This window comes from Accipiter gentilis, chromosome 11 (assembly GCF_929443795.1).
Source record: "Accipiter gentilis chromosome 11, bAccGen1.1, whole genome shotgun sequence".
Classification (NCBI taxonomy): Eukaryota; Metazoa; Chordata; class Aves; order Accipitriformes; family Accipitridae; genus Astur; species Astur gentilis.
In genome coordinates, this window is record NC_064890.1 from 2262992 (window position 1) to 2287256 (window position 24265).

The 24265-nt window shown below is 48.0% G+C and overlaps 1 protein-coding gene across 1 annotated transcript in view; it reads right to left on the bottom strand.

The window, feature by feature from the left end:
• LOC126044322 (collagen alpha-1(VII) chain-like) overlaps positions 1–24265 on the bottom strand; it is a 110148-nt gene that overhangs the window by 29167 nt on the left and 56716 nt on the right. Inside the window, exons 58-75 of the mRNA XM_049813751.1 lie at positions 18906–19148; positions 17861–17896; positions 17696–17740; positions 17052–17096; positions 16386–16421; positions 15998–16033; positions 15383–15442; positions 14584–14709; positions 13777–13848; positions 13562–13597; positions 13199–13258; positions 11300–11344; positions 9937–9972; positions 8830–8865; positions 6328–6384; positions 6075–6146; positions 4611–4682; positions 4041–4076 (exon numbers count right to left, since the gene is read on the bottom strand). Coding sequence (XP_049669708.1) covers positions 4041–4076; positions 4611–4682; positions 6075–6146; positions 6328–6384; positions 8830–8865; positions 9937–9972; positions 11300–11344; positions 13199–13258; positions 13562–13597; positions 13777–13848; positions 14584–14709; positions 15383–15442; positions 15998–16033; positions 16386–16421; positions 17052–17096; positions 17696–17740; positions 17861–17896; positions 18906–19148 — 1149 coding nt within the window. The remainder of the gene's footprint in view (positions 1–4040; positions 4077–4610; positions 4683–6074; positions 6147–6327; positions 6385–8829; positions 8866–9936; positions 9973–11299; positions 11345–13198; positions 13259–13561; positions 13598–13776; positions 13849–14583; positions 14710–15382; positions 15443–15997; positions 16034–16385; positions 16422–17051; positions 17097–17695; positions 17741–17860; positions 17897–18905; positions 19149–24265) is intronic.

Here is a 24265-nt window from a genome sequence, read left to right on the forward strand (position 1 = left end):
GAACGAGCTGGGGAATTAGCTGGGTCACTCTGGGAAAGTGTGAAACCCATCAGCAGAAACATTGCCCCAGCGGTGCGCCCCAAAAGGATCAATCTGTCTGAAGACACACATCAAAGGGTTAATGCATTTCCAAACCATGATGTAGGCTGCAACCTCTGTAAAAGGTTTCCCACCTCCTGGGCTTCAGTGCTCAATATTTGATGGGATGATGCATATGAAGTAGCTGGGAGTTTCAACCTCAGAGTTACATCTGTGTTTTTATCCCTTCCCTGCTGTGTCTTTTGTCTAGACTGTCCTGCCCGCAATTACTCGCTGCAGTCCTGAGCATCCTCCCCAAAAAGTCCGTTCTTGGTGTGGGACCTGCCACTGGTCCTCACAGCTGTAATGAGCATTCGTTCTCAGGCACTACATCTCAGAGATGGGTCAGCCTGATAACCTGCTGCAAAGACTCCAAGGTGCCCTGGGCAGATATTTCCACCTGTGGCCAGAAGATCTGGCTGACTGACTTCCCTTTGACTGGCCCGGACTCATCACAGAAGTGCTCAGGACTCTCCCAGGGCAAGAACTTCTCAGGAGATGGCTTTTTCCACGCTGAGTGGCCAGGGGCATCTCTTGTCAAGCCCAGGACAGACCCCCACATCCCACCTTTCCTCTCCTCTGGCTTGAAGTGGCCCACTGCTCATCGGGCAGGAGAATTGGGATGCTGTAGGGGTTCACCTAAGTCCCCATGCAGCCGGTGGAGGGAGGTAGGGTTTTCTTGTCAGTACCTCTTCAGAGATGTCATTGCGCCACTCTTACCTACATCAAGAGCTCTTATGCTCTTAATATCTATGGTAAAGTCAAATTCCTGCTTATAACCATTCCCACACCTACCATACTCTGGGTTATAGGGCCTTAATTACCACCTAGTTTTCAGACCCTGCGGAGTGCTGTCTGGTTTTGACTGTAGCACTGTGCTGTGTAAAGGTGGTAAAAGACTGTCTTTTAGCCTTCCATTAGCCCTCCTGGCCCGGCCTTATTTAGCATCTGATTGTCCCAGTGTTAATCAGAATCCCCTGACTTGCTCTCCGTTCTTTCTTCATCTTCTGGCGTATGGCTTTGTTTTCACATCTTGCGAACTCCATCGCTCTCAATGATCAACGTGGACTGAAAAATCCTGGGTTTCTCCCATCCTTCCCCCCAGTCACGTGCTGGTGGCTCTGCCCCAAGACGGGCTTTGGCAGATGTGCTCTGGCAAGCGTTGAAGAACGAAGCGCATCAGAAATGGTTCTGAGGGCAAAAGCAGAAGGTCCAGGGAGCTGGTGGGTCTCCCACCCTCCAGGCAAGCTGAAGCAGGACACCCTGGGAATAAGCACATGGCTGTGGGGATGGTGTTACTTCACAGACCCTGGCTTCCTCAGTTATAGGGCAAGGATCCACAGGCTGCTGGCCAATTCCAGAGAGCCCAGCTCACAAGAGGAGGCGAAGAACATCTCTGAGCTCCAACTTGTACACCTAGTGAGGAGGACTGCAAATCAGGATGGAGAGGGCCAAGGAACACTGGTAACTGTAGACCCTGGAAACCCCAAATAGAGAGTAATGGCAAGAGAAGGGGAGAGAGTTATTCATAATGGAGCTTTAGTGAGAATAATAGGTTAATGTGGCAGTATATTAATGCACAAAGCATGGGAAATAAAGAAGAGGAGCTGGAAACCTTAATACATTATCAAGATGATGACTTAATAGGCATAACACAGACTGCAATATTAATATAAAAGGATGAAGCACGGCAGGAATATCAATGTAAAAGATCACAGTGCTTTTCTAAAAGAGGAAAAAGGAGGAGGAGTTGTCTTGAATATCAAGAATGCACTCATTGGCCTTGAGGTCCAGTTGTAAAGTCAACTAGATCCATTGAAATTCTCTGGGCAATGATTACAGGGAGAAGGCACAAATGCTGTCAACTTGGTTGGGAATTCCTATAGAACACCAAATCAAAAGGGTAAAGGGATGAGACTTTTTAGAAGCTGGTTAAATTACTCAGAGTGAATTCAGCAGGACAGAAAGGGACCAGCAAATGTTTACGACGAGTTGGTGGCAATTTGTGGATATGAAAGATGGAATTAGAGAGAGCTGAAGAAAAATGAGAACCGCTAGCCATTACCTTTAAGACTTTGCATAGGACAGATTGAGTACAGGTAGACTGGACCAAGTAGTGTCTGTCTTCAAGAAAAGGGGAGAAGAGGACTTGGGGAATGACACATGAGGCAGTCTAGCCCACCTCTCCAGAATAACTTGGGGAACAAAATAATCAAAGGGCCTGTGAGCACTTCGAAGATAAAGTGATACATGAGTTTGTGAAGAACAAGTCACATCAGGACGTTGCATCCTAACACAGGTATCTGAAATAGATGATGTGAATCATGCTCTGAGACTACCCTAAAGCTGCCAATAAAACAAGCCAGAGCATGGCTCGCTCGGATGTGGAAAGTGAACATGGCAGACATCCAACCTGAGGTCAGATAAATTTCATCCAGGATGTCATATATCATGGCTCTTCCAACAATGCCCCAGCTCTAATCTGACTTATGCAATTTTAGAAATTTAATGAAGGACCAAAGCTAAGCTCTATTATCTCAGTCTAGCTCCAAGCACAGCACAGATAGCATTAACCTGCACCAGCAGAATCCTGAAATATTTCCAAAGGAAAGATTACTTAGCTTTTCTTAAATATTGACTGACGAGATACCACTTTCTGGTAGTTAACTGCATTACGTGCCAAACCCTGCGGGTGCTAGTAGAAAGCAGCACATCATCCAACCGTGACTAGGATGGTTGCTGGCCCGGATGGTGGAATCCAGCTGTGCTTCCTTTGCACTCAGCAGCCTCAATGAACACCTTTGCTCTACTCCTGCACTACTACTGGTTGTCACCTATGGATTCAGGTGTTCGCTACAAAGCAATTTCGAAACCACACTCGATCTAATGCCTGTGTGGTGATCCCAGATGATGAGGGCTTACAGCACGTTACAGCCTCATTGCTTTGGCAAAGTGCTCAGAAGGTTGTTTACAATTAGGCAGGGATTTAAATACTTAACTGAATGAGGGCCTTTTTCTTAGTGAGCAATTACGAGTCTGGTTTATGAGCTTGTAAATAGTTACACAGCTGTGACCAGTAATCAGTGAGCAGTGCTGAACAGCTGTGGAGCCTTCACAGCAACAGATAGTTGCTGAGAATTGCCCACTCACACACAAAGAGGCATAACTGGGGAACAGGTTAAGAAAATACTGATATTTCTTATTGCAATAAAACAACTGAACATGCTCGTATTTCCATAACCTGAGAAAAAGTCCCAATTACCTTTTGGTGTTTCCCTCCCTTCTATTCCTTCCTTTCCCAGATGAAAAGAAATCAGCAGGGACTTTTTTCACTTTGGACAACCTTGGAGACCGTTTTTTCACTGGGGGATTTTTCCAGGTGAAATGGTGAAGTTCAAAGGCATGTAAACACTTTAGCAAGATTGCTTTTCTTTTTTTTTCCTCCCAATTGCAATTTTTCAGGAATTGCAAGGTGAACTCAGAGATTATCCAGGCTGTCCAGCATAACTGTTTTCCCTCTGGCCAGCAACATGCACCCACTGAGCACTGAGAATAGCCACTTGTACTCCAGTCTTTTAAGGATATATACATTTCTCATGGGATATACAACCTGTAGTCACAATTCTTAAGCCATTTGAACATGAAACATATCTGTTCATGTCTGGCAATGCCTCCCCATACACTAAAGGCATTAAAAATAATAAATAAAGGTGTATTTAATGTGTTCCTTAATGCAAAATGCAACATCCTATTAAAACGTAAAGCTGGCTGTGGTCCCCCATACCCACGGCTGCTTTTCCAGCAAGGCCTCTTTGAACGTTGGCTTTGTGGAGCAGCACCGAGCCAGAACCACCTCGTCGCACTCCGCGACCCACACACACGGCTGTGGGGAGAGGACCAGCAGTACATGCCCAGCTCCGCGCCCGAGACTGGCAAAGGCAGAGAAAGATGCTCCAACTTACGGCAGAGCCCAGCAAGCCTGGTTCTCCCGGCTCTCCCTGCAAGGAAAGGTAGTGATGAGTTACCATGGCGAAGAGCTGCATTTCCTCTGGAAATGGGGATTGCTGTAGGAGATACCTACCGCTGTGGAAAAGGAGACAAGGGGACCTTTGGGGACCTCTCTGCAGCAGCAGCTGGAGGGGGCAGGTAGGATACCCCAAACTTCTCAGCTGAGTGACTGAATGGAGCTCTACATCTCCATTGACTATAACTGGAGCTTAGACAGCAGTTCACACCTCACGCCTGAATATTGACATTTTAGCGAACATTGTTGACCATTTTAGCCCAAGAAAGATGCCAGAGAACTCTGCTGCTTTATAAAATGGGAGAAATCTTTAGGGCTCTCCTGGAAAAGCACAGCTACTTCTGCTCTCTGGTAGCCCCATAAGATTTCAATCAGCGATTTTGGAGAGGGAATGCAGAATTATATTCTGTGTGGAAACTGTGATAGGATATTAGACATCAGTTTTTGCGTGATTTTACACATCAGTTCTTGCAGGGGATGCCTTAACAGAGTTGCTCACTGTACTCACCTTCTGTCCCACTGGTCCTCTTGTTCCAAAAAGCCCCATCACTCCCTTGGAGCCAGCTTCACCTTTGACTCCCTAAAATTTTAAAATCCCTGTCAAAAACATTTTGACTACCTACTGCTCTTAAAGTGACACCCCCCCACCGAGTGAGGCCAGCAGAAGAACCCATAGACATGTCAGAGAGGATGATGAAAAGCACCATTTCTATAGCAGACTTCAGCCCCAGGGAGCCCAGAGGTCTGTAAGGTAGCCAGTGCTAGGCAAGAAAGCCACCAGCTGCAGAATGGCTTGGCAGAAACCTCCACGAACTGTCTCGTAAAAGATGTGGTGCCCAGTGATGGGGATTGAATTAAAACCAAGTAGAAAAGGGTCTCAAAGCCTCTGGGTGAGCTGCCTCCTTGCAAACACTCAAGTACAAGACCCTGCTGGGGTCACTGGTGGTGGAGATACTACTCTGGGGCTCCATCCAAAGTCAGGCAGATTTTCAGCCAAGAGGTGTTCTTGCTTTAGGAGATGTTTGCGTTTTATTTTCTTATTAGAAAGCGATCTGACAAGTATGTATGGGCTTTCATCTGACTTCTTAAAAAAAACAGGTACCATCCATGGGAAAAACTCCATGGGTTTCCTTTACAGTCACTGGGGACCTAATCAGTGCAGTCAGTCGTGGTGAGGACACAATCTGCCTCTTCACAAGAAAGATGCCCACACTGGGTCAGGCAATTCCCACCCTGCACTACTCTGATTATACAGGTCCCCGTGGGAAATAACAGGAGCTGGATGTCTAGCTCAGACAGGGATGCTGCTGTTGTAGATACTTATATTTGTTCAGCAGTGTCCCCATCCTGGTTCAGACTTCAGGAGCAAAAAGCATTAACATAATAGGAAAATAGGTATGATTAGTACATGGAGATTTAATCTGTGACTCAGTCTGAGAGTGGGAGAGTTACGTGATTCCTCCCAGAGGAGTGGCGATGGGTTGAGACCCGAGATCTCCACAGGGTGCTCTCAAAGAAAAAAGGCAGATGGAGGAGCAGAAGACTCGCTCTGCCACCACCCAGGGGACAGACCTGTGTGAAGAACAGGAATGGAGGAACCAACCAAGCCTTAACAAGAATGTCACAAGAGCTGCAGCGTTCGAAGTAGCACGGCTAGCTCTTGGAGGGAGACGGAGATGCGGGACTCTTACAGTGCTGCAGTAGTTGAATGGTCACTTTTCCCAGAGTGATCCTGTACTGCAGACTTGGTCCCAGAACTACAGACTTGACATCTGGTAAACTGGTTATGTCTCATGTTCCCAAGCCCCAGACCAGCATCCTCCTCTCCCTTTCTGTGGTAAGAGCTGGGCGAGTGTGTCCTTGCACCGTGTTTTCCAGCAGGCACGTGGGAAGGGAGGATATAGAGAAATTGGTCCCTTCCTCACACAACCAGTGACCTTTTGCTGTCTCAGTCACATTGGGAGGTTCATACCTTTTCTCCTACAGGCCCATCCTCTCCCTTCTCGCCTTTGTCTCCGTCAAAACCTGGCAGGCCCCGTTCACCCTGAAAGGTAAGACAGAAAATCAGTGGATTGTGCCCCCTCTGCTAGAAGGACCCAGCTCTCAGCCACTGGCTCTGGACCAAAGTGCTGGTTTTCAGTGCTTAATCCCAAGCCATGCTCGGTGCTGATGCCACCAACAGTGGGGAAGGGACAGCTTAAAAAGTCACTAAGAGTCAAACTTACGGGATCTCCTTTACTGCCTTTATAGCCCTGGGGTCCAAAAATAGTCATGGGCTCACCCTAGAGAAAGGAGACACAGAGAGGTGTAGACACCTGGTGACACATCAACTCATGGGTCCCACTGGATGGAACCACCCTTGCTTTGATGGGCAAAATGGTAATTCACACATCTGCAATGAAGGTAAAAATTTCCCAAACTGTGGTCCATATGCCTGGGAAGGCACATATGCTCCACAGCACAACATAATTGTTAAAGTTAGTCGTCCTTAACTAAAAGCTGGATGATGAACGTGCACAGAAAACTACAAGAAGTCCTGAGGTTTGACAGTGACTTCTTGCTCCAAAAAAATGTTGGGGCCCACCAGCATTACCCCAGTCTAGATGTCATGGCTTGAAATGGAGCTGTGCACAGTATGACCCTGAGGTTCAGTTCTTGATCTGAGTCTGTCAGTGGTGGGACACGTTCATATCTGACATGGTGGCTTGGCTCCTTCATCACTGCATGTCACTCAGAATGTCAAGGTTTGTATCTCTTTCCCAGGTGTGGGAGCTGACCATAGGCAGGATGGTAAACAGGTCTACTCATGGTGTCCTGATTTATGGACACAGAGTTGGAGCTAAGGAAGGGGAGTGGCACTTAGGCTATCCCTCAGAGGTCGTTTTTGGAGGGTCAGACCCCCAAACTGTCATCCTAAGAGATCCAGTAGCTACAGGCATGCAGTAACCCCATGGACACATCCGTGTAAGTCTATTTATCAGCTCAGCAGCTGAGGAGAGACATTTTGCTCCTCAGAGAGTGAAGAAGCTGTGACAAGGCTATTTGCATGCAAGAAATGGCTCTGCTCTGGCAAAGTGATGGTTCTGTCTCCAAAGTGGTGATGCTGTCCATAGTTTGGAGGGAAGAGGGCTGAAGCCACCTTCTAATGGGCGACTGTAGCCCATTTGAAAAGGACACCCTTTACACCAGCTCTCTTCAGTGTTCCAAACATCCCTGTTTGGGGGGAATGTGCCTTGCTGCTAGAGTCTTAACAACCACGCATCAATCAATATTCCCCAAACTTTGTCAATCTTTTGCAGTTTATCCAACCATCACCATCACCACCGGACCCTGATCAAATTCTGGCTTAATATAGACTCCTGCTTCCCTGCTCTGGAGGGTATCTAGCAGAGACGGGATGGAGCTCAATCAGTTTTGGGAACAAAAGGGAGAATAAAGATCCAGTAGTTTAATCCAATACATAGCACAGGCCCTGGGATTCACACAGTTACTCCTGTATTGATCATGGGAGAATTAGAAAGAAAGTTAAGCTGCAACCATATGGAACAAATGCAATCTAATTATCCCCGACCCGCTCCTGTTTTATCTCACACTCCACCTTATATTTTATTAAGGTATTCTTTGGAAAATGCATTACACATTCCTTCAGCTTGGATAGTGTTTTGGGGCTTCTTCACAAAGCAGATTAAGAATTGATTCCTCTCTGGAGCAAGTCCCCTTTGAAAGTAGCTTCCTCAGAGACAAATCGGCCTTAATCATTTAATACTGCATGACTCAAAGGCAGAATCGTCATGTAGGTTTTCTAAAACTCATTTTCTAACAAGCCATTTCAGCCAGGAAGGAAGTTAAGAAAACACTGGGCAGAAGTTCAGTATTTTCTGTGCATTTTCCAGAAGCGCTTGGGGAATTATTTTTGCATTACCTGCTCAGGCTTTTTAAGATTGCGGTATGCTTTAGGGTGAGCTGGTTATACTAAAATCACTGGAAATTTTCTTCCTCCCTGAATTCACAGGAGGCATTTTTGTGCCCCAGCAAATAGTTGCCAAAATGACTTTTTTGGTTGTTTTGTAGGAGCAAGCTCAACCCAGAGTGGTGTCCCAGTGCATGGATGGCATTGACAAAGGATTGAAACTCCTGAGAAGGAAGGGGGCATCTATGTGTTTTCTTCCACTACCTATATAGGTGTACAATGTAGAGAGGATGGATCCAGGCTCTTCGGAGGCACAGGGTGAAAAGACAAGTTGCAACAAGGGAAACTCTTATTAGACAGAAGGAAAAATGTCTTCACCCTGGAGGTGGCCAGATGCCTGAACAGGGACACAGAGAAGTGCACATGAGGCCCTGAGCCTCAGGTGCTGAAGATTTCATTGGCAATGGGATCTTGATCCAGGCACATAGATGACACTGCATGCAACACCACGGATCTAAAGCAGGATTTAAAATCCTCTTCAATGAAAGGCATTTGCACCCCATTATCTGGGAACCTTGCTCAGCGCTCCACGTTGTGTGGGCTACACTCATCCACATGTAATGATATGAATCCTACAAAATCACTAAGACCCCAGATATTTGAAAACACGTATAAATATTTTTTACCCTTTATGCCTCTACCTTGTATGATTACTGACTCATTTAAATAATTGTCCATCTGCTCACTGGTAACTATAAAATCCTGAAAACCTTTTAACCCATCTGCCCCAGAAAGTCACAATCTGGAATGTCCTTACTCTTTCTCCCTTGGGTCCCAGAAGTCCCCGATCACCCTGAACACAGGAAAGAAAAAACAGATGGTGAATGGTTCCCTTTTTACTCACTCTTCTTGTGTTGCTCAGTCCACTGATTCACACTCCAAGCCACTAAGATTTATCGCAGCTGGAAGTCAGTTCCTCTGGGCACTCTGCAAAATGATTAGCTTACCACAAGAGACTGCGTACAACTAGAATTTATTGCATGGACAAAAAATAAAGACCCAGAGGACTGAAGCGGTTTGCCTGACTCGTATGCTCAGCACGATGTGGAGCTATTGATAGATTTCGACCTCCCAGTGGGATGTAGCATCTCCATGCTGCAGGGATGTGCCTACACGACATCTATGGTGGGATGGCATCCTATATAATACAGGATTTCCCAAATTTCAATCTCAAATCTGGCATACTTTACTGGGAGTGTATGAAATAGTAGCTGTTCCTGGAAGTTTTTTATAGTGGGCATGGTACATGAGGCTGAAGGGTAAGACTCATTCCTGATGGCATCTTATAAACTTCTCCAGTGCTCAAGACTGGTGTGGGGACAGCAGGAGAAGGGGGGGGCCAGGTGGGGACAGGAGAGCAGAGACAGGCTTTAAAACTGCACTTGACCTTCTGAGCAGCAGAGCTGTATGCAGATATCTCCCCCGGTGTCCCATTGCACAGGAGGGGAATCCTGCTCACTGATGCAGATGAAAGGGTATGTGTTGCCTGGTGGGCAGTCATCGTCCCGCCGATGCTGTAGGACATCTGCTCCCCAGCCCTCTTCCCCCAGTTCTGCACATTTGGGGATCAACCAGAGTACCCCAGCGGTCCCTTTCTGTCCAAACTCCCAAATTTCCTTCCAAAAAGACCTAGGCATGCATAAAGACAGCATGCACCCTCATCTCAGCCCAGCCATTACAGGGGGCTGTTAATGCCACTTCCATGCACTGACTGAGGTCCCCTCCCAGCCCGCCCCCAGAAGATGCTGGGATTATCCCCACTGTTTTAACAGGGGCATCAGCACTGTGGGCTGCTGCCACGAAAGGCTCTCCACAACGGTGGCTTCCTCCGAGGCACCGTGTAGATAAGATGACTGTTGCTTACTCTTTCGCCTTTCACACCGGGGAAGCCTTTTAGACCCTGCAAGAACATAAAACAATATGTGAAGAGAAATACTAGCAGTGGGAAGGTGTTAGGAAAGAGCAGCCTCCACTCAAAGGCAGAGCTGCCTCCAAGGATGGGCTCTACCATGGAGAAGCTGCTGGTAGGACCAGCGTAGGAGCATCTACTCTCCTTTCCTTCCCCCCAGGAGCAATTAGAGGAGAAGTAAATCACACTGGTGCAAAGAGAAAATTTAGCCTTAAGCTTCTGCCCACCATTGTGTATTGGGCACAACTCAGGATCTCTTGGCAGATGTATAAATTTAGCCAACTTCCCCCATTTTGCAAGCCATGTACTGTGATTTTTGTACTCTTAACGTTAACAAGAGAGAGTGGAGGGGAAGGGTTCCTCTCAGAGGACTCCTCCTAAATGGAGGGGATGGGGATCCCCAGATGTCCTCCAGGGCAGGTCAGAGCCCCTACAGGTAGAGTCAGGATGGGAACCACACCTGGAGAGCCGAAAAGCCACTGTGGTCACCCCAGGTGTAACGTGTTTGCAAAACTGGGGAGCGTCGACCTGCCATGAATATGCAGAGAGGTGGCACCTTCCACCTGCAGAACTGGCAGCTCATCCCAGGGATGGGCATGGACAGGATGGGTGAAGAGGAGACAGAGTGCAGACATTTCCCAAAGGGCACAAAACCTTGGCTTTGCCACCCCCCCCGTGCTCTGTGCTGCTGCTCTGACCACTGGGACACATCATCTTGCAAGCCCTTGTGGTGTAAGGGCCAGTCTCGCTGAGAATCAGCCCTTCAGGGATGTGATCCCAGGGTGAAAGCTGGTACCGCAACCAACCTTGGCCTTCTGAGGAACTTAATAAAGGCCCATCCTGTTCATAATAACAGATTCATTCCATTAGAGATAACGGCCTAATAAATAAAAAGGTGTTTGTCAAAATACCAGCTGTGATCTGCGTCTCCCCTGACTCAGTCCCCTATCAGTGAAAAGCGAATTTACAACAGAACAAGACCCTGAAATTCATGCAGGCAAGCAGACGTGACAAAAAAAGAACAGAGAGGGAGTGATATTTCAGGAGGACTTCAAAAGCAGCCTGTAGATGAGTCAGCCAAATGGACAAGAGCATAAAGCAATTGTGCTCTGCATGACACCTTATGTCTGACAGCTGCCTCCAGGATTTACACTCACTCATCCCAACACAACATCGGAATTCAGGTTCTCAAAGTCTCTTTCCCACTGAAAGCATCAACTCATTTTATTTCTTTCATTGCTCATGGGGATTTTGCCAGCCCTGGGCCCACTGTTGCCTGTGCCGTAAAATCATCCCTCCGTGCTATTTTAACACTCACCATTGTGCCAGTGGGGCCCCGGACTCCCACGATGCCCTCATCACCCTGTTGGGATGGAGAGGGGTAGTGGTGGCCATCAGCAAAGAGAAATGCAACACGCACAGTCCCAACTCTGCAAACCATCCCACTGGGGACAACAGGAATTAAGCATGCAGAAGTCCAGATCCTCGGAGGAGTTGTCCAACCTCTTCACTTATACCTCCATCGGGATTAATGCTCTTATGGATCTGGATCAAAGAACCTAAAGGGCTTGAGATCACCCACATGTTACTGCAGGTAGACACCGCAGTGTTTAGAGAATAATGTTTCGGTCAGATTGAAGCTTCAAGCTTCAGCTTCTCCTCAGTCCCTGAGAGAAACAGGCATTTGTGAGATGATCTGCACCTGATTTCGCACGATATAAATCACTCCCAAAAGGTGTCTCTTCCTCTCTGTTGGTATAGGGCTAGCTCAGAAGAAGCCATCCGAGGCTCGATGACCTTCTGTGTCCCTCCTCAAGATATACTTACATCTGACAAAGGCATGTGCAACAAGGGACAGAGGTCTGAGAGGTTCCTGGGACAGAGAGATTTCTTCCCCCTGATTAGAAGGCTCAGTAGCTTTTCTGCACATTAATAACTCATTGCTGAACATGTTTTCAGCAGGACTCACCACAATAAGGAAGACATCCAGGAATTCACCTGGAACTCATACCGTTGACTTTCAGAAGGAAGAGGCCACCAGTCAACTGGTCAACAGTAGCTTGTGCCTTTGGAGGCCAATGTGAGGCTTATCTTCACACCCAGCTGTGGTTTCCAGATGTTGCAGACCTTCCTCTGAGCCTCCAAGTGTGCTATTGGCTCCTTATAAACCTTGCTAGGAGGGATAGCTGTGCTGGTGGGTCTATGAAGTCCTTTTATGACCTCCCTAGGTAGGTCCCACAAGACTTACCCGTCTTTAAGACGCCTAGACATAGGCATCGTCCTGTGAGGCCAAATTTAGATCTCTCACATAAAGCCAATGTAATTTAAGATTCTGTGATTCACTTTAGATTTATGCTGGAGTCAGAGGAGCAGAAACATTATTTCATCATTTCCTTCAGATAATGAAGCTTGAGCGAGGTTTACCCCAGACCTTTCACAGCTGTTGACATTCTCATTAAGCGTTTTGTCTCAGGGGCCTCATTGAACAGTTCTGCTGGCAGATGGGGAGTTTGTCTACATGGATTGCAGCATAAAATCAGTTTATTCGTGAAACAGCCACAGAAGCAGCAAATTGAAACATGGCCTCTGATTACAACTCAAGAGGGTCTCCCTAGGGTCTTTGCCAGAAAGAGACCAAAACTTCTCAGCAGCATGAGGAAAGTGAATGTTGCTGCCGCAAGGATGATGGGAGCTGGTTTCCCTCTGCCAGGACAACAGAAGGGAAGAGGGGCATGAGGATAAAAAAGCTGGAGGCAGATTTCTGAAGGAACGAGCTTACAGGTAGCGTCCCCAAAGTATACAAAACCGAGGTGGCTCCTCACCAAGCTGCTAGGATTAAAACATGCAGATGTAGGGGTGCAGATATTGCCTTCAACACTCCCATCTAGCCAGTGAGAGCACAGCCGACACAGTCAGTGGGGCACGATTCACTTGGCCATGCAGTTAGCCAGTGTGACCTGCAATGCTTAAGGGTGTCTAATTATGGAGGAGATGCTAAATGCAACCTGTGGACAGATTCTGGTCAGTGTCAGCTCCAGCTGGGCATGGCAGTATCCATCCCCTCCAAATCTGGCTGGTGAAAAATTAAACAGGGTTCTGAAATCAACCCTTTAGGCATCTTCTAAGGTGGGTGGGTGGGAGATGATGGTATAAAGCTGCCTCCAAAAGAGGGCAGGCTGCAAGAAGCCAAGCCAGGAACATTTATGGAGGGACCTACCCGAGGGCCAGGCAGTCCGCGAGGACCTCTTGGGCCAGCTGCTCCAATGCCAATTTCTCCCTGCAGAACAGAGAACCCCAGAGGTCTTATTCGGAGCAAGGACACCGCATGACATGACTGCTGATTAGTTTGGCCATGATTTAAAAGTCACAGAAAGAGTCAGGAGACTCACTTCCATTGACCTTCTGCTGCTTTTTCTGGAGGATGCTCCAGCAGCCATGGGGAAGAAGGGCATGAGGGTGAAGGCGGGATGAAGTGGCTGGGTGGGATCAGGGATAAGGAGCCAGGGGAGGGCAGTGGGCTGTCCCATTGCCACCCCAGGACCTCAGCTGCTTGTGATCTGCCGGGAAAGTTGGCACTGACCTTGTTTCCTTTGGATCCAGGTGTCCCGGGAATACCCTGTAGGGCAAGGAAAACAGAATAGAAGGGAGCACTTTGCTTTGCGGGTCCTCAATGCTCTCTTGTCCCAGTGCTCCAAGAGGGTGAAAGCACACCCAGCCCAGGTACCAGGGTCTCAACCTCTCCCTTAGCCATCCCTCTGCTGCTCAAAAGACACAGCGGAAATGTACAAAAGTCACCTCTTTTCCTGGGGATCCTGATGGTCCCATGGGCCCAGCAAATCCATTCCGGCCTCTTTTCCCACGCTCCCCCTTGAAAACAAAATCCTTTAAGCAGGAGAATCCCCTGATGGGAAAGGTCCTGCTTTCCCCCACCCAGACAGAAAGCAGGAGCTGGTGCCCCCAGGTGTTCCCTGCACTGGCAGCTAGCAGGAGGAATAACCTCCTTGTGTGGGCCTCTTGTTGTTGAGGAGAGGGGACTCCAGCTTCACCAAGACTCTGAGTTTAGCCACATTGCTGTTCCCCACCCCACCTCCAGCTAAGCCTCCATGACCCTGCAATGAGACTTACCCCTTGGTCCCTCTGTTCCCAGGGGATAATGACCCCCAAACCCCTTGCTGACATCCTCTGTGCCATTGCCACCCCCTTTTTTTCCCAGTCGTCTCACCAAGTCACACCACTAAATTTAAAAGATCAACAGGTCCCTACCTTGCTTGGACCTCCACTGTTTTTTTTTTGTTTTGTTTTGTTTTTTTTTTTTTTCTCCCCAGTTTGAAGGACATTCTTCTGTACCAAATCTTTTGGCCTATTTTTTCCCTAACAACATCAGTTGGTCTAATAAATGCTGTTACCTCTCCTTTTGCAATCAGGCTTTGTTCCTGCTTCCCTTCACTGACTATGTATAGGCTTAGGTTCTGGAGATCTGGATAGGTGGGGGCTTGACCCACAGTGGACACCCGGCGTAGACAGTCTCAGTAGGGATATCATCGTTCTCACCTTGAGGTGGCTAACACAACACATGCTGTCCCTTCACCGCACACCACCTACCTTCTGTCCTGGCATCCCAGGCAGACCTGGAGCCCCTCTGTCCCCCTGTGACCCGGGGGTGCCGGCGTTGCCACGAATGCCCTGGATGCCCTGAGCTCCTGGAGGTCCTGGGGCCCCTGGCTCACCCTGTTGAGTGAACCACAAGGAATTTGGATCTTAAGTGGGATTAACTGCCCCCCTAAAGGTCCGGGAGAAAGCCTGGGGTGTCGTCTTCAATTCACATGACCAGTACACAGAAATGGACACAGCCCCTCCAGCCCTGGTCCATAAGAGAGGTTCTAGGGCTGGAGAAAGGGCTGTACTGTGGCTTGCGCAGTGGGGACCCCTTACCTGCAGACCTTCAGAGCTCCCCAGTGAATTCAAACTCTGCAGACCTGCCACATCCCAAGGGATCACAGAAGTGCATCTCTGCTGAGACCACAGTTCCCTGGATTTTTTTCACAGCCATATTTCACAGCTTGATCTAGCTGAAGATGTCCCTGCTTGTTGCAGGGAGGGTTGGACTAGATGACCTTTAAAAGCCCCTTCCAACCCCAACCATTCTATGATTCTATGGTATTTATCCTCTGGACCTCACCTGCTTTGAAATGGCCCTTTGGAGGACACAGAGCACTCCCTCTGACCCAGACCCATGTGATGGTGTTCCTGCCTTCCCAGGCTGGGACCGGCTTTGGAGCTTTATCTTTGTAGCCACAGCCAGTTTTGTGCTCCACAGCCAGCAGTGGAAAGCAAGGACTACAAAGAGAAAGACCCAGAAAAAACCAAGTGAGATCATACCTAGAAGAGAAAACAGGCTTACCTTAAATCCAGGTGGCCCAGCCTGACCAACAGGACCTCTGAACCCAATTCCAGGTTCTCCCTGTGAAGAGAAGAAGGTCAGGAAACATCAAGATCACTCATTCCACCGTGGGCCCGTCAAAATGAGTTTGCTTCATGCTGCTCCCTGGACACCCAGCTGAAGTCCCTCAGAGCTGATCCTACATTGAGGGTTTCTACAGAGCCCTCACTGACCATCACATCTCCTCTAGATGCTGTGAGGTCTTATCTGACCTGGGGAGACAAAGCTGCTGAGAGCATTTAAAAAGCTTTAGAGAAGAGGAAGCTGAGTTGCAGGAATATTACCGGAGATGGTATCAGAGGACTCTGGGAGAGACCCTCATCTTCTGACCCTACTCATTTATAGGGTGTTATTCATTTACAGTGTGTCCTGTCTGCGTGAGCCATCTGGAGTCCCTCCTTAGTCAACAGAGATATGCTGGGTCCCCAGTGAGCGACTGGCTACAGCGAGCCCACATCTCAGGAGGTTACCTGGACACCTCCCCCTGAGAGGCAAAAGGAGGAGGGAGAGCAGGAGGCAAGCTCTCACAGTGTCAGAAAAGACACCCCTGACTGTGGTACCAGCAGTGTTCTTTACCTTTTGACCATTTTCACCTCTGTCTCCTTTGGTGCCCTATGAAATAAAGAGAGAGTTACCAAGCCTGCGAAAGAGGTCCTGTGAAGTACCAACTCAGAGCGACCCTCAGCAAGAGTAAAGGTTTCTTGTTGTTCTCATAGCCTACGGCAGCACGGAGCAACCGGCCCCTCTGACCTCCACCTCTTTTCCCCAGAGGAGGTGGGCAGAAGCTGCGTGACCGAGGAAGAGCCAAATTCCCTAACACAGACCCACACTGCTCTCAGGAAGGAGACGAGTAATGGGTTGACCCAGCAGATTTTGACTGTCCTATGGCAGTCTCCAGTGATTTGGGCCACTTAGCTGGTAATGCTGTCCTGCTCCAGCTGCTGATACTGACTCCACAGCTCACCTTTTCTCCAGGTTCCCCCATCTCCCCAGGCTGCCCCTGCAAGACAAAATACATCCATCTTCCAGCCACCTCCACTCCTTCCCTCCCTCCTTTCTCATGCCTACGTCCCCAGAATGCTGCACCACACGGGTGTTTAAACAGTAGCCCATGCAAAGTACCCCTTCCCCATCTGGCTGTGCCTTTTAACAGCAACCCTGCCTTGTTTGCCTTTCTCCTGAATAACTGGATCCCACCACCCCGAATCTGCCGTTTGGTCCCTATAAGCCTTTGCTGCCAAAAGTGTTCATGAAATGATGTTTCGTGTGGCCCTTCTTCCATCCCTGTCCTTGTCCCAGGGCTGGCTTTTGCTTGTCTATCACCCGGTTTAGTTCACTGATCCAGCAGAAAACGAACATCAGGAAAAAAACCCTTGAATTTTTGCATTTACTCCTGAGCGCATGGCAGATGCTTGTTAGCATTGCTGGAAGGGAGGGAACAGAAACATGCAGCCAGGTTCACGGATAAGGTGGGACTGTGGCAATCCCAATTTACACCAGCACAGTCTCTCATAAACCCTGAATGTCTTCTCCATCAGCACATCCCCAGCTGCCTTTCCCTTTCCAGACCCTCTCAGCACAGAGAGCCTTCTGGTCTCAGAGGCTCAGGCCAGAAAAGCACTATCGCTACCTTTTCTCCTTTGTCTCCACGGACTCCTGGAGCTCCCATTTCTCCCTGGAAAACAACAGGCAACCCCTTCAGTTGCAAACATGCATTGCTACGAGGAATTTTTCGTTCCCTCTTTGGACCAGGTGGGTGCTGCCCTCATTTCTGCATCAGCTTTTGGCAACCATCTGTGGAGGAACCCCTCATTTCCACCACTTGCATTCCCAGAACAGACTGGGGATGTCCCTGACCCCATCCCTTCTATCTTGTGCAGTAGAAACGCAGAGAGAGAAAACACAAATTGCAGAGTAAGGGCCAGATATGAGTGGTAAGCTGAGCGTCTCCCTGCCCCAGGGTGCTGCAGATGTTAAAGGATGCCATGAGTTTGAGAGAGACGGGAGAAGTCCACAGAGGACAAAACTATTGAGGATCCCCAAAACAATAAACTCATGTTTGGATCAGCTGTGAAAGGTTCAAGCCTGGAATCTCTGCTCATTACCAATGGCTGAACCTGTTGATTACTACTTCTTGAACCTATTGGCCTGGCCAATTTTGACCCATGATTTCTCAGCCTCCAAATGAGACTGCTCTGGGAGATGGATTGCTATCCTGACTTCCCTCAGGTGCCGTTGGGTATCTGCATTAAAAGGTGAAACAAAAGCACTGACCTTTTGGCCATGGGATGGTGGATCTGCTGGGCCAGTTTCCTCCTTCTGTAAGAAAAAAAATGCACATAGAGAATGGGGCTGGGATGCGGTGTGATGGGAGAAAGGACCAGCTGCATCCTCACCGTGCACAGCTGCGATAAGAGGAGTACAACATGAATTGCGTACCTTAATTCTCCTCGGGTGATGAGGGCCTGGGTATGCCTTGAATCGGAAAAGAAAAGAGGGAAGTGTGAGAGCAGTTGGAGAAACTTTTCAGCCTTGAGCCATCGAAAAGACATCTCTGAGCAGCGAGATGTTACGCAGCAAGTGGGGAGGCTGGAGGCATCTCACAGGGAAGCCGTGTGTTACCAGGGATCACGAGAACCCCATTGAAGGGCTCCTGGTTGGATACGAAGTGGCCTCCAGGCTCCTTCTGATCTGCTCCAGCCTGGACAGGACATCTGAGAACTGGTGCTACTCATTGCATGTGGGCTGCCAGGGTCCATGAACCAAGAAATGGCCCAGTACCAGGCTTTTGGCAATGGCACAGATGACCCACCTTAACCCTGGCCCTTTATAGAAGGCTATGAGAAGATAGATGTGTTTTCTCATCGTGTGGATGAGCTCAGGTCAGTGCTGTCATTCCTCCTGGGAGCGCAGGGTGAGGGTCACTCACTGCTTTCAAAGAAATTGATTCAAACTTAGGGGAAATCTGTCGTTCAGAATTTTTCATCCTTAACTCCTGGAAATAGGTCTTTCTCGCTTAAATTTTGTAAAAATCTATTCTTTGCACCTTCTGTTTATGGCATGTTGTGTTAAAGTCAACAACGTAAGCGTGCAGGTGTGTCAGAGTTGTATGTGTTTATAAACACACAGATGTATTTACACATTTAAACACGCAAATATCTTCTAAACTCTCAGGACACAAACCACCCTTCAGTTATGCTGCTTTCCCCATGAACCAGTTTATTATGTTCCCTCATTGATTAAGTTTGATTTTCCCCACTTCTGTTTTCCGAGCATTGCGTTTCCCTTGCCAGATACAGGGAGAACAATCTGCTCTGCCAAGAAATATGGCTTCTGCAGCAGCTGTTTCTTTCTTTCTTTATTAATATTTATCACTAACCTTTCACCCTCCCTCTACACTCATCGTGACTTTGCACAAGTGGGCAACTGGGGTTCCCCTTGCGTCCATGTGTTTGAAGACACCCTTGTAGGAGTCTTCACTCACCGCGGATCCGGACGGGGATTTCCGAGCTCCTGGGGCTCCGGGGGGATGAACCTGTGATGGAGCCAACAAGGAAGGCTCATCGCTTCCTCCTGGATCGCACCGATGGCTCTGCTCTTGACCACAGGCCAGCCCAAAGCCGTCGCGGTGAAACAGGGTCTTTACCGGGTGTCTCTTGGGCTCGGCAGATCTCCTGGCTCTCACGTGCCTTGGGAGCGCAGAGCCGTCGTCTGAATTCACATTTTCCTGTGGGAGGGGAAACAGCACGCTGCTGAGCACCTAATGTTATATATATAATAACATATATTATCTAGCACTATGCAATTAATTTACTGCAATTCAAAAGAAATAAAAAACTTTGCAACTTTGAACTTTAAAAGCCTCCCTGCACCAGCCATGCCCGAGTAACACACCTGCTGTGCATTTAATATACCCAGTATATCTGATTGGAATAAGACAACCATTAATGCCTATTAATGTCTACATGTTAATCTGCCACTTGGTGATGTTTGCAGTGCTCATGATTTTGGCCGATATATATTTAAGGCACACACAGTAAAGCTTGTACAAATAGTTACTGGCCTGGCTCATAAATTGTTCTTTTCCATATTAGCAACAGTATATTATCTACTTGCTGCGGTAAAAATTATAATATTCCTAGCTGCTGGATATCTCAGTGTACAGCCGTTATTCCCTGAACCACACAGTGGAAGCACTGCAGTGTAGCTTTGATGAAGATTTTTGATATGAAAGCAAAATGCAGTGAATTTATTTATAATGAAAGAAAGCTGGGCACCTCCTTGCACCCAGCCCCCAACCCTGAGACCTCCCAGGAGCACATGAGGGAAAAATCAGGATGGGGTGCAGTTATTTAGCACGATTCCCGCCTTTTTTTTTTTTTTTTTCAGAAACAAAGACCTGGATTCATCTCAATTCATTTCACCTAGAAGTATGTGTCAAGACTTTTAGATGGTTAAAGTTAAGGGAAAGTGAATCCTAAATGAAGGACTTCCAAGAAATGCTGGTCAGTCCAGGCCTGGACATTATGCTGTCAGGTTTGCAGGGATGATAGTGCTGTTTTGCTGGATTTTAACTAGCGAGATGATGATTTCACCTAGTGGCTAATGAACCCAGAAAGTTTCTGACTCACCAAAATACATAAAGGAAAAAAAAAAAAAAGTTCCAATTAAAATTGAAATTCCGTCCTGAACAATGGCAAGGATGACAAAAGGAAGAATAAAAGACGTCTCAGTGATGTGCTGGCACAGATTGGGGAGTGCCCATCTAGGGTGTGTTTTGTGGGAGAAGCTAGAGAAACATCTCCCAGGCTTACGCAGAGGTCAGCTGCGTGGGTTGGATGGCACCATCAGGTGAGACCATGTGGATGTTCCTGTCCATCCTGCACTGGGTCACAGCTCATCCGCGTGCCGACTGGCTGTAAAATGCTGCTGCTCTTTAGCACGGGTCCATGTTCCATTCGCAGATGTGCGAATAGCATCACGAGGCAGCGGCGAGGCAAGCCCACGGGTTGCCAAGACCTCGTCGAGGTTTTGAAGGCGACCCGTATGCATGCGATCTCATAAAGCTGCCATTTACTGGGGTGGTGGGAAATTGCAGGGGGTAATAACTCTCCTTCATTCTGCAATTCCTCCGCAATTTTAGCAGTTTCCTGCTCTGAGATGCCAGCAATAAGGCACCTCAAAGAAAAGCAGAGAGGCTGCTGCTTTCTAAAGGAATGATTTACTGATGGCAGGTGGCAGTGTAAAAGAAGAAAGGAAAAGAGAAGGGAGGAAAGGAACAGATAAAATTAGGACAGGAAAGAGAAAAATGGAAATAAAAGGGGCAGTTAAAAAAAAAATATTCCTGCAAAGAAAGAGGTACAGGAAAGAGAGAAATAGAAAAGGCCAAGAAGATATCAGGTAAGAAAATTAATAGACTATGGGTTTATCCACATGGAGACAACCAGGGGCATTTATCTGAATTAACTTTGAAAATGAGTAAGCTTAACTGCAGGGGAGCTGGGAGATGGAGGAGGGAGGAATTGGCTGGTACAGTCCCGTAACACCGAAGAAGTGGCTCATCCATGGAAAGAGTAACCAGCCACCGCTTCTCCCACGGGCACGTGTACCTGGGCTCATCCTGCCTCTTTATATCAGTTAATTTGCTTCCCCCATTAACTCCTGCCAGCCAGAAATTGCACCTCCGAGATGAAGCTCTTGGGCTATTACAGGCTGCTTCTCTCTAGGGCCCCATGAACCTTTTAACAGGTAAAATTCGTGATTACAGCTGCTGCTGACAGGAAAACAAGTGGCTCCATTTCGCTCCCTTTGCATCACTCTCCACAGAGTTCAGTTTTGCTGTGGGAGCCACTGGGGATGAGAGGATGCGGGAGCTGCAGGGAGAGGGGGACTGCTGCTGTTTCCCTGCCTTTGGACCACACTTTTTCCTCCTCCTGAGGATAAAAGGGATTTTATGCCAAATGCAACCAAAGAAAAGACCCTTGGTGTCCAGATCCCATCGTGCTGGGGGGGTCTGAAGTGCCCTAAAAAACTTGTGGCAGTTGTTCCACTTTTACAAATGCCCCTACCAAAATGGGGATCGTTGGACGTGAGAGCAGGAAGGGTGCTGCTATCTGCCCATCTTTCAAACAACTCTTCATTTGATGGGGAATCCTCTGGGCTGGGATTCAGGAAAAGGTGTCTGGCAATACCACGTTGCAGGATTACACCAATAACTATTGCCAAACACCTAGATGCAGCATCGCTGTCGGATGGCACTGATATTGCACACACTAATCTATAGGGCTCTTGAAGACCAGCCCCTATAGGGCAGGAGATCATCTCTATAAACCCAAAGTGCAAACTTTCCCCTCCCAGCTCCCCGTGCTCTGCTCCTGATAACTCATGCAGCGACAGGCAGGGAATCGCTGCCTTGTCCCATCTCTCTCCAGCCTGCTCCCAGGGTTAATCAGCTTGAGCTCTAATTTCCCATTTGAATTATAAGCTTTCAGTTTCCTCCCTCCAGCTCTCCTGCCTTTCACTGCAAAATTAAAGAGCCCTTTAACATTTGGTATCTCCTCCCTGTGAAAGCTCTTCGATGCAGAAACAAAGTCACCTCAGGCACCCTGAGTTTGGCTAAAAAACTGTCTGGCCTTAGGTCTGTTGTGATAAAGGAGCCTGCAAGCCACCTACAAATCAGTTTTGTGGCTCTGCTCTGCCGTTACCATTGTTTTTTTTTTTTAAAAAGTGGCATCCCAAACAGGACACAGAAGTCTGGTTTTGGTCCTTGGGATGCAGGGATTAAATTAATTCTTTACGTCCCTGATTACTGAGGACAGTACTCCTTTCTGCCTAAATGTCACATTTGGCATGTCCGCATTATCCCTTTTCCTTCCCGGTGCCATGGCCACGGTGTCCGGGCACATGGATGCACTTAGCTCCCAGACTCCAAACAAACAGCGCGGTCCCTCCCGTTTCATCGAGGAAGATGTTGTGTCTGTGGTGGGCCTGAGTTATTAATGACTCCACACAGGGGCACGTGTGAAGCCAACGAGGCATCTGCTCACAAAGAGCATCCAGCACGGTTAAAGTCCACAGTTTCAAATGGAGCCACAGTTTTGGGACCCCCCAATTTCATGACCTGCGGGTGCAGGTCCATAGGGACTGAGCGCTACCTGCTTTCGAGAGCAGGACACCAAAAAGCTCCCACCTCAGCCAGGGTCCTGCAGCCCAGTCCCCAAGAAAGGAGAGGGTTTGGGCTCCATCCTTCATGTTTCCAGGTCTTTCTCCATTTTAACCAGGGCCAGCCAAGGGAAATGGTGCATCCAGGAGAGGAAACAAAGCTGATGGATGCTCATGGCACAGGCCACCGTCTCCAGGGCTGTGGCTTGCACACATACACGCGTGTGTGGGGTGTGCGTGTGCTTGTGCTGGGAGCCCTCTCGTGGCTGCTGCACCATCGTTTGTTCCAGCTTCGTGATTCAGTGTGGTGTTAATTTGCCAGCCAAGAGACGGCTAAAGCAATAGGAGCAGAAGCAAGTGTTCGGCAGACAACCGAACAGCGAGATTTCCTCCAACAAGTTCTCCCCACTTTCAGCTACTCCCTCACTGCTATTTGTAGAAATATCCTTGCTAATGCTATTCCTAGCAAACATCCAAGGGATTTTTTTTGGTTCGCTTTTTAAGGCTGTTGGTATCCTGTCTGAGTATTTTCAAAAAGAGCATCCCCTCCATCACACAGGAATACATCAGTATGCAAAAGTGTTAAAACAGCACTGGATGAATGGATTTTCCCTCTCTCCAAACTGGGGCTTGTGTTACTCAGTGCATTGTGTTGGGGTAGGATCTCCCAGCTGGGCTGGACTGTGCACTTTTAGTTACAAAGATGCTGAAACTGGAGGGTTCTGGGTTTGATACATGGCAGTGGAGCATGGTTTGGGCTCTCAGAAGAAAATGCATGTCCGAGAGAGCAGAAAAAAAAAAGAGTGACATGGGATGTTAGGGCTCAGACAACCATATTGCAGCAACACCAGAACTTATTGCCCATCAGCTGAGCTGTGATAACTGCTGCTACCAGGCTGGATGCACCCTCCAACTTTGCTGAAAATGATATAATGTGTCTTAGAGGGTATGTACATATGCACTTGTAAAGCAGGTCTAGCTCCTGGCCATGGAGGAAACCTCTCTCTTTGTTACTGTCCCTCAGCCGAGGTGCAGTAACAAACCACTTGAACTTTTTTAGAGGCAAATGTCTTGCAGACCTTGGAGGAAGAGGTAAAGTAAGTCACCCTGCATTGTTTTCTCTGAGACAGTCACCTTGTCTCAGCTGATCCACAAAGGCTTGTTAAATTACAATTTGCTCTTGAGTCCTTAAAAAGGAGAAAGTCCCCGAATTCCTGCTTAGACCCTAAAATCCTCTTCTTTAAGGGTCAGGCTCTGCACTCCAGAGCTGGGCTCAGGAAGGTGCATACCAAGGTCTAAAAGACAAACACTGTGCAGGGAAACCTGAGGGTCTGTGGACTATTCTGAAAAATCTGTGGAAAGTAAGAAGGAAAAGGAAATATCTTGTCAAGAGGCATATCTTAAAATCACTGTCTGGGGTCTGCACCGTCCCTAGAGTATTATAAGTCTGATTTTAAAGAGTATTGAGAATCATCAACTATTCTGTCAACCAAGCCCAAATAATAGGATGGATGCTGTAGCCAGATGGATTCAGATTAGAAAGAGATTGTTGTTCCCCGCTCCCCGCCCCCCCCCCCCCAAAAAAAAGTGGGTAATTAACCAACAAAGCATTTGCCAAGGGCTCTGGGGAGTTCCCACTTCCCTGCCTGTATGCAAAGGACAAGGTTGGCCATCAGCCTCCTG